The sequence below is a fragment of the Lissotriton vulgaris genome (assembly GCF_964263255.1).
Source record: "Lissotriton vulgaris chromosome 8 unlocalized genomic scaffold, aLisVul1.2 SUPER_8_unloc_1, whole genome shotgun sequence".
NCBI lineage: Eukaryota > Metazoa > Chordata > Amphibia > Caudata > Salamandridae > Lissotriton > Lissotriton vulgaris.
The window spans coordinates 4,519,478-4,533,106 of NW_028240615.1; the positions used below are offsets into that span (position 1 = coordinate 4,519,478).

Genomic DNA, 13,629 nt, shown 5'->3' on the forward strand with positions numbered 1-13,629 from the left:
ATAAACTGTAAGATTAAGTGTAATACAAACGCTCCTTCTCAGTGGAAAAACACACCTTCTGTCCTAACAAATGCTGTAGTTAAGGAAAACAACATGAAGAACGAGCCGAACAAAGCCCCTTTCTAGTTGTTCATTTATTTATAAGGTACAGGCAACATGTTGCTCTGCTATCAAACCGAAGTTGACTATTTCCTTGAAAATCAGCTTTCCAGCAGTAGGTGGCAGCAGAGCGCCATGCTATGGGTTATAACTACTTGTTAAACTCCCTCCAAAGGTATCAATCCCACGTTGTATGGATTTGCTTTCTCGGATGGAGCACAGGCGATCGATGGTATTTAAAACAAACTGACAGTCCATGAGACGGTGGGTGGGGAGAGAAATCGTTAACAGCGCACACGTGCAGCAGAGAAAACGCCACTGTTTACATTTTTATAGCTAGAAGTTAAACAGGCTTAAACAGCAGACAGGAGAGACGCAGGGTTCAAATAAACTAAACTGCCCATGGCTTCGGGGAATGTTGTTTCATGCAAAGATATTGCAAGTGGGTTTAACAATAAACAATCGGATATGCAGAAGGGTAACACATGCTCTAATTTTGTGGTTTGTTTACACTGTTTGGCAAGCATTCATCTTGTCAGCACTAATACTCTTTAATGAATACATAAAAACATCTACTAACTATATAAAACCTGTACCTAATTTTTATATTTCAGTCCAGTTGTGACATCACTAGTCACCTATAAAAGGAAAATGCCGTATTTCACCCTAAAGCAATCAAAGAGAGAACTAGACTTCCAGTTTCCTTATTTCCTAACATTATTTCCCTAAGAAATTGGCAGTCATATCCTGATAAAGAGACATTTAGCGCAATATGTGTAATTACTGCATTGCAGGAATTCATCAGAGGAAAGCAAAGATTCTGAACAGTCCCTTCTTTAAGTGACTTGTAGAAAGCAAATATATATTTAGAATGTAGTTGTAAAAGTAAAAAGTTAACAGGGGGGGGGATTACAAGTAAATCAATTATATGGAATAAGACACCCCCGCCCTTTCCTATACTTATGAAGATATTGCAAGTCACCTTGTAGTATTGTAACTTTATGAAGTAACTGTCTTTGACCTTATTCCTTTATCTCATTTCATACATATCTCTTGATTGACTCATATTATTATAATGTACTGCGGCTGGTATTTTATTCTGGATATACTTTATGAAAGACTGTGCCAACTGTATAAAATCCTATTTTTGATGTCTGAGATAGTCTACTTTTGACATCAAAGTGCTTCTGCCAGAGCCAGCAAACTGTTTCAGATTACAAGTGTTTCAATGAATTATGAGATCGCCTTTCAGTCCATTCTTCTGAACACTTTTACTAGTCATTACACTGCAAGACACTTCTGGCAATATTTTCAGATTTGCCATGCAAGGGTTCACTTCAAAAGCAAGAATCTATGTGCATATTACCATGCACTCTGTTGAAGTCACATTCAAAAGTGCTATAAGTCAAATTTAAATACCAGAAAATCATAATATTTCTTTCACAGTAAAAATTCCACATTTATATTTAATATATGCAGCCATGCTAAATCTTTCATAAGAATAAGAAGCACAGTGCCAAACGTAACAGAATTTTAAAGGAAGGCTGAAAGTGTGTCCGTAAATTATAAGGAATACAATACCAGTTATTTAATGCTGTCTGGATATTGTAAATCACCTCTGAGGTTCAACATCTTACAAAGGAATTCGGGCCACAACCTCATTGCACGGTTTCACCTCAGAACTCGGTGTCTTCGGTAGCCTTAGATGCGCACCATGTGGCATTTCATCTGCTATATCATTGATAAAGTACCCTCATTAATCATTAATGACCACATTAGCTGGACTAGACGTGGGGTATGAAAGGAGGGTTGGGAGAAAGCTAGATCAAAACATGGGTAGGTTGGGAGCAAGCTAGATCAAAACAGGCTAACAAACAAAGTTTGTGGGTCCCGGTGCAACACTGTAGTCACAAAGCATTGCTTTGCTGCCAACAAGGGCACTTGCATAAAGCTGTGTTCCCTATTGATGCCGCGGGGGCACCATGCATAAGAGACGAGCATTCATCCACATGAAGAATGTTCAGCATGTGAGTGGGGGCTGTGCAGACCATTGACATTCCTTAGACAGAGGTCTGCACCACCATTACTGGGTCTGTGTCAGGTCAAAATGCAGCCAGTGGTTCCAAAAGGATCAGCTACTATGCTGAGAAAGGCCACCTCTGGCCACAGAGTGGATGTGGTTTACCCTAAGCCACACTGACCTGTAAATAGTTGATCCCTGTCTTGGAAAAGGCAGTGCCGTAGTAATGCATGGGCAAGCTGGGCAGTTGCCCGGGGCCCCACCAGAATAGGGTCACTGTGCAGACCAGAATTTAACACTAATTTTCCGTTAAAACATTGTTATTCCTGTGAGTGGTTGTGTAGGCAGGGCCCAGTGCACTGCTTTGCCCAGGGGCCTATAATGCTGTTAAGACGGCTCTGGGAAAAGGCATGGACTGCCACAGTCAGCAGATACCAAAAGGTAATATTAGAATGACTGCTAAAGCCCTTGTCGAGAATGCAGCATGACGCATCCTTCAGTGATCACAAAGTAATTTTCAATTTGTAAACTGGGTTAATTCAATGAATATTGAATTGCAACAATGTAAATCTAGACATTCTGAAGAATGACTAACTGATACAAAAATTGCTCTGCTGTAATCTATCCATAGTCTTATATCCAGCATCCTTCATTTTCAACACTGAAAACATTTAAAACATTCCAATGCAGTGATTCAGGGTTTATTATCACAGTACTGAGTTTAAATATTGTTCTGCCAAACAAAGAGCACTATTACAATGGCGGGCGGACAAAGTCCGCCAGCCACCGTAGCGGTATGCGGGGCCGCCCGCCAGGGGTGAGGCGGCCCGCTGTGCAGATTGTGGGGGCGCATCCCGCATATTTTACATTGCGGCGCGAGGTGCTGCAAGCAGCACCCGCTGCAATGTAAAAACTGCCTGTTGTGCATTTGCATGCACAACGTAACAGGCAACGCGCGGTGCCTGCCACCTTGTGCCTGCAAATTTTGGGGTTTACCATGGGTACCTCCCACCCCCAATACACCGGGGGCCCGCAACGGGCCCCTAACACAAAAAAACGCATGCCTATCCATAGTGGCATCGCCGCCATGGAAAAGCCAATTGTCCCCATCATAATATGGATGGCAGTGTCTTGTAGACACCGCCACCATATTACGCATGTTTTCGCCCGGTCAACGACTCGACCGGCAGAAAAGCGGCAGAAGGTATTTCCGTCCGTCGCGGACCCCCCAGCCATCCTAATATGGCATCTTTTGGGCATGGATGGGCGGCGGATCGCCCCCGCCGAGCCAGCGCTGGCAACTGCCGGCCCGGCGGGGGCGATCTGCCCGCCATCCTAACTGGGCACATCTACTACCACACTATCGTGAATACAAGTATATATAATATAAAATTACCATTCTTAACTGAACAATAAATATAGATCATCAAGGAACGAGGATACTGGGAATGGTCGGACAGAAGCTACTATATTGGGCATTTCCCTTACCTGAACTGATCCCCACACATGACTAATATATAATCTATCATGCTGTACGTATTCTGAGTAGATGAGTAACATAGATGCTTTTTGTGGGAGAGCACTAAACTCTACAATGTCCAACAGTCTCAAGCAGCTCTTCTACATTTTCAAAGCCTTGATCATTCTAGGTGTAACTCGGTCTTTACATTTATACAAGGCATCACAGCTTTAATCTTTTGAAATCATTGCTAATCATCAGTGTTCAGTGCACATCCATGGACAAGACATTTCTGCTCCATTCATGAGTCCAGGAATCAAACACATCCTCCCCCTCTGTATCTATCTCTTCCTGGTTTGCGTGAAGTGGAGCTCCCAATGGCACCCTTTCGCCCTTCCTTTAGCATATTCTGAGTACACTACGGAGTATGTCCGTCCTCTCCATCTTTTGCAAAGCTTCTCCACTTTGCATTCAGTTAAATGACTCTCTTGCAGGAATGCAATTCCCGCCCTGATTCTTTCAAATATGAGAGTACCCTGGGCTTTTTTGGGTTGTCCTCAGGCTGCAGGATAGGATGAGCCGGGAAACACTTTTTGAGTATCTGTTGCGCACTATAAATTTAAAAACTAAACTATGTTAGAACTTTGAAGCCTGTGTTGTTAAGCGAAAAGGGTCCATAGTTTTTCGACATCATTAATATCCCCACCTATCATTGCAATTAAAACTTTCAGAACAGAGCACATTGAATTTGGTTTATTACATTTTCTATCATTTCTGCATGTCCTTTGATCAGCAAGGCAACTAACATTTCCCATATTTTGCTGTAAAATTGGATAGTGAATTTTTTGAAGTCTGGGACTTTGTCTATTTTGCTGTAACTGGAATCATGGTAACATTTCTTGTACTGGAGTCACGTCAAATAACATTTTGGGAAAGTCTGTCTATTTATGCCCTGAAAGGAATCCGTACCAATTTCCTTTAAACAAATATACAAAGTAGAGATTTTGAAATTTCAATATTTTTTGTATTGATTTGTTTAGATGTTGAATGTTGTATACATTTGTTTTCCATTAGATAGAATTTAGGAGATCATTGGTAATGTTATACACAAATTGCTTATATTTATAGTTTTGAAGGCAGTGTATTATATCTAAAGCAGTCTTTTTATCTAAATGTACTATAATAGGTATCAAAGTAATTATGTAGGTAAGATATGCCTTAATGTACTGCACAACGTTGTTTGCATATTGTTATGCTTTGTTAAATGTAAAGTTAAATAAAGAAGTTAAGTCATGATCTTAATTACTCCATCTACAATGGATTCCAGCAAGCAAGGATATACAATTTTAGACAATTTGAACTGCTTATTGGAGTGCCTATGATCCAGACAATTAGATCCTACAGAAGGAAATCCAGAAGTTTTATCCGGAGTGGTTCTTTTCCACTCTGCTTTGAAGCGACTGCTTGAAATCTAGGCGTTTTAGGTAAATCTAGTTGAAGGCTTAGCAGGTAGTTTGCAATATACCTAACATGGGACTTTATTTCCACATCTGAGAAGCAAGGGGGAGCACTTCATACATAGAAAAAATTCTAAACTTGTTCACAACCAACGTTGCATGAACGCCTCTAGTAGTCTGTTCATAATCTAGAATCACCGCACTCTTGTCCTCCTTTTTTAGCTGATCAGAATTGAAGCACAAGAGCCAGAAATGCTATAGTACTGTTAGCTTCACATTTACTGAATACTTAGTGCTGTCGAGCCAAAGCGTCCCAATAGATGCACTGCAAAAATAGGATATTTATGACTTTTTTTACACCTAATACTGGGAACTAGTTCCATTGCACATTAATTCTACTACTGCATTCAAAGTGCACTGCTTTCTACGGTTGCCTTCTTCAGAAATTAGATTCAAGTACAGAACAACCTAACATCATGTACTTTAATATGTACAGCATGTTGGTTTTGAATCAATTATTGTAAGAACAGCTTTGCCCCCCAAAAAGATGCATACTATTAGTCCATCCAAGACGCACAAGCAATGTTTAACTACCTGGTTTCAATTATGAAAGACACTATATCTCCCAGGAAGAGATAAATAAAACAAAACAATAAGATCCTGCCATTGTGCATTGTTTCCTTGCGGCATCTGCTCGTCTGCTTTCTCTTACCTCTGGAGTCCCTGAAGTCGACATGGTTGGGCGAATAGTGCTTGCAGAGCCGCTCCATAATCTGCTTGTAGTGCATTAGTCGGTGAAGCGGGCGCAGGAAGAAGGTGTTGAGAGGTAGGTAGCAGACCTTCTGCAACTCAAAGTCTCGGCAAAGAGTCTCCAGTTTGCGAGAATTGCGAATCCCTCTTTCCAGCTCCACAATAACCTCGTTGTGCTTCTGTAGGTGAACCGTCAATTGCTGCACGGAAAGAAGAGCGGACAAATGTAAAGAAGGAAAGAAATATGACTGAGCACAGAACCTCTGCTGGACTCAGTAAATGCCTGATTTTAAGGTATTTCACAAACCTGTATCATCTTTGTAGCCATAACATAGTATGTACCTCTGCAGGCAATTAAACTATCGTAACCCAGACAGCGGTTCCAGCAGCGTACAATGAAACAAGGGGAAAAAAGGTAAAAACTATTGATTCCAGAAAGACTTGGAATCCATTGCTAATGATCTAATTATAAACTGTATTCACGTATTTGTGCATAACTTTATACCTCTAAAGATTTCCAAGACCCCAAGCAGTTTTATTCAACTTCGTCAAAACCTCAAAATGAAGTTGAGCTGAGACTATCAAAACCCTGTGCACAATCGGTCTTTATCAAGAGGGTTGTACTATCACAAACAGTCCATAATCAATTGTTAAAAAGAGCTAAAACGAAAGTACAATGGCTTGTAATACAAATATAGAGCTTCTGACATCATATGACAAATCGGACCTATCAGTCAGCTTTGTATTCAACCTCATCCAGATGTGACACGGCTCAGAGCTTAATGTTCCTCTTTCTACTCAACTACTACTGCTCTTCCTCATTCTTTGAACCATTCTGGTTTTTTATGAATTTATTTACAGTTTTTGCCCACACCACCACTGCTGAAATACTTAGACTGCAAAATGGCATCTGACTGAAATCAACCAGACAAAGGCCATTGTTCAAACTGGCAGAGGCAGGGATTCTCGAACGGCTTTCAATGCTTAACTTCTTTGAACCTCAAAAACTGGAAAAAGAGTGCCAGACAATGTGGATGAGGAAGCAGGTGTGAGAAAGGCAGAGAATCAAAAGTGAGCGCTAAGGTTTTTTTCCAGTAGGGATTTCCGGTATCCCCTTTTATTGTACAAGAGGCATTTAATTTTCCTATGAGGGATTTTTGCATAATTGCTAACACGTCACATAAAAGTAAATACAAGCTCTTGTAAATGGTTTGGTACGAATGCATAAGAGTCAATGACTGAACGCGGTGGCCCACAAATTTGAAGAACCACCCAGGGGTTTACCTTGGGAAAAAAGCCCCAATCTGGTAGCACGGTCTATGACCCTCTTGTTGGTGGTGGTCGTGATGGAAATGTTAAACATCGTGATAAGCCACACGATAGGTTGGTACAGTTGGCTGAAGGGGTCTAGTAATGCTTAAGTGCATGGTCCTTGCAGCCAGAGTAAGGTCTCCGAAGTTCCTTTCGGCTAGGTCTGTACTATACAAAGAGTGCACACATACACTTTTCAGTTAGTGAGCGTGAAGGGTCTTCAAGGTTATTCCAGTAGATTGTTCTGTTCCTTTGGAGTCCTTCCACCTCATTCTGCTGTTTCAACCTGGTGTGACAGACCGCATGGATACATCTCATCTCAAGCTCCTAGTTGGGTGTGTTGAGGGGCAAATTTATGCAGCTAGAGCCCTGCCATGGGGGCCTTATTCTTTTTACACCAGGATTGAACTGAGTCCACATAAGTCAGTTGAGTGAATTTAAAGCATGTGCTATGTGCCTCATTTGTTATGTTTGAGACACACATTTCAGTGTGGCTTTACTTCCTCGTCAGGGTGGTAAGCACTATATAAAAACAATAAAATGCAATTCTCACCAGTTTTTGGATCTACATTTTGGGCTATCACATGTTCTGGATTTTATAGTCTTAAGGGTGACCGGACCAGTGAACTAATGAACTCTGCCTGGTAATTGCTTTGGAGCAGTGGGAATACCTTTCTGAACATTTTCATCTGAAATAGGATTTCCTTTACCAAAGAGTTCACCTGAGAGATGCAAGAGAACTAAAGAGAATGTTGTACATCATAAATATATATATATATATATATATATATACACACACACTTGGTGGTGCATTGTGGGAATTGGAGGCACTTAACAGCCACGTGTCTTAAAATATTTAAAATGCCAGCAAGGAAGCACTTTGCCATCGCTTCCTGTTCGTGATCAAGGCTGATGGAAGACGCTGAAACATGTAGGACTATGGAAGCATGTATGCGGCATTGCCTGGGAATAAAAGAGCTTTTATCACGTAATGGGCCTCTTTTCTTGTTGTCTTCAAGGTTCGGATCTAACGGGCCTCTCCGTGCCAGTTTAGAGGCCGCCCTGAAGGGTTGGAGGCTCCCTTTTCAGGGACTTTTGCTTTGGATTGACTATGGGAGCATGACCCACTCGCACAGCAAAACCTACGAAGGAGATGCTACTAAGCAAAATTGCCGGCAGCGTTGGAAGGGATTTGTTGGGTATCACATCCCTAATGATGGATTATTCAAGGTAGAAAAGTAACATCATGTTCAAAATAATGTATCCATGACTGTTCCCACTTGGATATCATATTATTTTTATACACCGCACTTTTGAATGAATAAAAAAGAACTATTCAATGAAATAAAGCACTGTCTTTTGAACAAACAGACTTACCTATACTTGGTGGTGCATTGTGGGAATTGGAGTCACCTAACAGCCACGTGTCTTAAAATATTTAAAATGCCAGCACGGAAGCACTTTGCCATCGCTTCCTGTCCGTGATCAAGGCGGATGAAGACGCCGAAACATGTAGGACTATGGAAGCATGTATGCGGCATTGCCTGGGAATAAGGAGCTTTCCACACGTAATGGGCCTCTTTTCTTGTTGTCTTCGAGGTTCGGATCTAACGGGCTTCTCTGTGCCCGGCTAGAGGCCGCCCTGAAGGGTTGGAGTCTGCCTTTTCGGGGACTTTTGCTTTGGATATATATATATATATAATTACTTCTTTCACAGAAACCAGATGTACCATCACGTCAGATATGAGCTATGTGTCCTTCAGCATAATTCTGAAAGGGTAAGTGATCACAAGGAGTGACCCGGGCAAAGGGACGCGTATCCAGGTTGAACAACAAGGTCAAGAGAAACAATATGCCAGAAGCATTCCACGTCTTCACCCTTATAGGATTGCTGCATGCCTAATCTAAGCTGTTGATTGTTAATGGTTAAAAATGATTGGCTCATGCCAGAAAGGTCCTCGAAACTCGCCTATCTTCTATAAAGAACATGATCAGGTAAAAAAAAGTTGCCAAAGTTGCCAAGGAGTAAGTGAGGACTTTAAAGAAGTTGTCTTTTTTATACTGCAGCATGAATTTAAGAGGCTTGCTTGGGCCTTGCAAATCTGGGTTTGGGCTGTTCGCATACGAAGAAAGGATGAGGTACGACTGGTCCAGTCATTTGGTTCAAATCAAGATGCACGTCATTGCTGCAGCTCAGTTCAAATGGTACGGTGGTGTAGGGCTAGCCATGGTGGTACCTGCTTTTTAAACTTTTAAAGAACTATTAGCCACATGGCTAGCCAGGAATGCGCTTTAAGGATTTAAACATATTATTAAGCGTTTTACCAGGCCTAACACATGAGAAGATACATAAACACTGCTATGAATCTTGATAGAACAGTTATTTATTAGTAAAAATTAAAATATTAAACAATAACAAATTATGTCAATCTTTACAAAAACACTGAACACCAAATCTCTTCAAAATCCTGTCCCATGTCTGGTGTTAAAAAGAAAATGTGCTTCTGCTTTGCCTCTCCCTCCTCTGACAATTATATATACATTTACGTTTATTTGTAACACTCAGTCCTTCAGGCTGTCATCCACTAAAACAATGCATGGTTGTCAACGTCTTTAAGTAGCAAGATCAGATTTTGGGTCGTATGCTGATTTAAGCCTTCCTGCCTACTAGTTACAGTCGATGCTCCACCTCAGGAAACTGATTAAAAGTCAGAGGTGGTAAGGAAGGAGAATTACGCTACTCAATGCTCCATGCGAAACCAAAGGGGGAGAAATCAGTTCCCAAGGCAGCTCGCCCTTAAACCATAGCAAAATATGCACTTCTCAGACCATCTCACCTACCTTCATACTTTGAATGTTCTTCAGCATGACATCACCGATTCTTTGGTAATCTCCTTTAATGTGGGCATTGGATCGTCCTTCCCTATAAGAAGCACATTCAATTAGAAAAATTTCAAATCATTCATGAGCAAATAAACTACCAAAGGGAAGATGAACAAGAAACATACAGTGGGGCTTAAAAACAGGAATATCTGAACATAGGTAAACTGCAAATCCCAGCCTTTCAACTTGGACACAAGTTCTGCGCTGACTAGTTTTTTTTTGGTTTCCAGGGCCTGCCAAGTGTCTCAATGAAACTCTAAAGACTGGACAGGCCCCACAAACCAAGTCAGCCCCCACAATGCACCTGGCCAAATCCTTAAAAGTCCACTGGACACACTCCAGGATGGGGGCTCGTGCTGGAAATGATGCAGGGGTTCTGTTAACCTGTAGCTTGCAGGGAGTACACTCCTTAATCCTTCTTGAAGGAAGGCACAGCCCCAAGGCTGTAGTACCAGATTGTGCAGTAGGTGCAGTTACCCAGGGTGCAGGCCTTTGGGTGCAGATCCAGTTTCAGAAGGGCAGTCCTCCTTCTCTTTGAAGTTTCAGGCAGCAGATCTGAGAGACCAGGAAGCTCTCACATATTTCTTAAGTGTTCTGAGGCGACAAGCAGGGGGGCACCACTGTCCAATGAGATGCAGGGTGGCACCAAAAAGCAAGACAATTGCCTCTAAAGTGTGGCCTCTTCTTGTCCCACAAAGCACTGCACTTCCAAAATCCAACATGGATGACTTCTCTCCAGAGGAGTAAGAACTAGCTAAACCAACTCACAGTGTGGCTCATTTCCAATAGCTCACTTCCCATGACCTTTGCAAATTCTTGTCCTAAGCCTGCCATCCGGCTGGGACACAGGATGCTGGGGGTGGGTGTGCTGGGGGGTAAGCTACACCTACCATTCCTTACTGATCTACTATCTCTTTGAGCTCAGTTTGATTTACCCAGCCCTGCAGCTTCAGAGCTCTATCCAACAGATAGCCTCTGCAACGGCCAGGCCACTTACCAGCTTATCAAAGCAGCCTGGCTAAGACTGTTAAGGCTGACCAATCAGCAGAGAACACTAGACGGCTGGATTTTGGCTTACAGAAGAGAAAGTTCTATAACTTCTCTTCTGTACTAATTAAGAAAATTCAACAGTTGCAAGTTGTTGACTTTTATCAATACCAATCTTTTTTAAGTCCTTGAATGATATTTCACTCCTTTCCTAGCAATAATTGTAACTAAATAAAACACTGATATGATAGTCTACGCAGCTAAGTATCTACAATGGAGAAAAATTTAAATGGGCCGTCTTCCCCTCACCAGGGCATATAAAACATCTTTTATAAGGTCCCTGCTTATAGTTGCATGCCCCCCCCCCCACCCCTGGGACACATAGGGGAGATCTTGGGGGTGCCTAATATGTAAACAAAAGCTAGATTATCACTTTTAAAGTGCCCATTCCACCAAAGTCGGATTTGCACACCATTCACGTTTAAAGACAGTCTGCAAAGCTAGTCTGTCTTTAAAATGGCAGCAGGCACTCAGAAGTGCACACATGCAAGTGCAGTAAATCTGCTGGGTCTCTAAACGTCCATGCCCTATTATATATCAGGGACTTACAGGTAGTTTGAACCCTCTAGCACTATTATATACTAGGGACTTATATGGACTGTCAATATGAATTATGAGAATTTACTTTTAAATCAATGTATCCTATTACATGTACCTTTTTAAACAGGGCACTGTCCCTGGGCCTGCTTAGCAAAGCCCAGTGTACAGTCAGAGTCAGTTACCACCAGTATCAGTATCAGTCGGCAATAAATGAGGGTGAACAAGGCAAAAGAGTGACTATTTAACAACAGTGATACAGCACACCACTAAATAATGAAAACTGAACCAGCCAAACACCTAAATCTGCCTTCTCAACAATGTAATGTTACCAAACGTTTGACTGGGAGACAAGTGTTGGCGTTTAACTACCTACAACTATAGCCACAGAAACTCAATAAGTTTGACAATTTGAATAACGTTGAATTGCATAAAAATTCTACAAATTTTAGGTCATCTAGAACCGAGACAAAGTCAAAGAATTGGATTTTCAAACATTTAGCTGTGGGCAATAAGTGCTATTCAGCAGGGTCAAAGATGCAGGTAAAAGAAATGCAGAACATATATCATGGCTTTCAGGAGCGATAAGGGGCTCTCACTCATAGCAAACACAACATGATGGACGTAGTGCTGAAACTTTTCAAACACTCACCTCCCAGTCAAGAGATCTAGGTTAAATCCATTGTTCTTTTGCTCACCATGCTACCCCAGTTTGGACCCAGTCATATGCAAATCAGTCTTGACCCTACTCCCCATCCATGGGAATAGCCCAGACTGCCAGGCCAGGTCCTCCCTGGACAGAAAAAAAAGCATTGGGCCGGGTTTTGGAGTATCACCCCCTCATTAGTTAGACTAGCTAGAATCCAGAGGCCCAGCGAGCAAGAGAACCACATCTGGGCATACCCTTGGCCACTTAGGGCGTATTTTAGTGTTGCTCTCATTCATAGCCAAGATTAAATAATTCCACTATTTCATAGTAGATGTGACACTCATAAGAGAATTGGAAAACGAGTAATGCTCGAAGTGGCAGAGGAATGAGGAAACAAATATCTGAATTAAGAAATAAAAGTGCATAGACATCGTTTGGTGGCTCAGTATGAAGAATAAGGACACAGTGAAGTCCACTAAATCCCCCAGGAGGCGGGAATGAGAGTAGGCACACAAGGAAGTGAGTTACAAGACAAACTAGATTTCGAGGAAACTAAACTTCGTGAACTTCGGTCTGTGGAGAAGGACAGAAAAATGGTTCACCCAAATAAAGAACAGCACTTCACTGAAAACACAGTATCTCATGTGATTATGGTCCACTTTTGTAACACAGCAAAATAATTTTTGTGCAGAAAAAAACAGTCATAAGTTAGTCCCTTTGTGGACGAAGGACAACAGAGGGTTAGCTTCTGCACTGTATTTGCAAAGGCTTTCTGGAGTTCATCATTCATCAAGTCCATGCCTATTGCTCCTACACAGCTTGAAACATCTGTAATGTCCACATGTGGCTTACACCCCTACCTTCCAGGTCCTCGCTGCCAATCTCTGTAGACAATTATTCATGATAATTAAGACCTGATTAAGAGGTGGGGGGTACATTTCGATCGTCTGTAAACAGGACTCTGAACCGGGATTAGAATTTCAAGTAATGCAATAATACCACATCAACCTATGCCCTCCAGAACTTTCCCATATCAAATTTCGGCAGATCAGGCATACTAAAATGTTCAAAGGAGGAAGGGGGAGGCCAGTTCCCAAGAGGGCTGCTGATGCTTGGGGCTCCCAAAGAAGTACTCATCTTTTCTGCCAGTTGCAGCTCCAGAGTTGGGCGGGTGGGGGTGGGATGGGGCGGGGATTGGTGGCTTAGTGGACAAATGCATCCACTGTAGGAGCCTGTGTTCGACCCCATGGTCACAGGTTCAAATACAGGCGGGCTCACTCAGCCTTTCATCCTTCTGAGGTCAATAAAATGGGTACCATTGAGTTGTGTAACAATAAATATCTGTTATTCAGCACCAAGCTACCCTTGGGTGAAAGTGCACTTTACCAATACACATTTTATATTATGGTGCCCCAGG

At 41.9% G+C, this 13,629-nt stretch overlaps 1 protein-coding gene across 3 annotated transcripts in view; it reads right to left on the reverse strand.

Annotated features, from left to right (window-relative positions):
- FARP1 (FERM, ARH/RhoGEF and pleckstrin domain protein 1) overlaps window positions 1–13,629 on the reverse strand; it is a 576,707-nt gene that overhangs the window by 93,404 nt on the left and 469,674 nt on the right. For all 3 annotated transcript variants that reach the window (XM_086947879.1, XM_086947877.1, XM_086947878.1), the window contains exons 17-18: window positions 9,938–10,019; window positions 5,748–5,985 (exon numbers count right to left, since the gene is read on the reverse strand). In XM_086947879.1, the coding sequence (XP_086804005.1) occupies window positions 5,748–5,985; window positions 9,938–10,019 (320 nt within the window). The remainder of the gene's footprint in view (window positions 1–5,747; window positions 5,986–9,937; window positions 10,020–13,629) is intronic.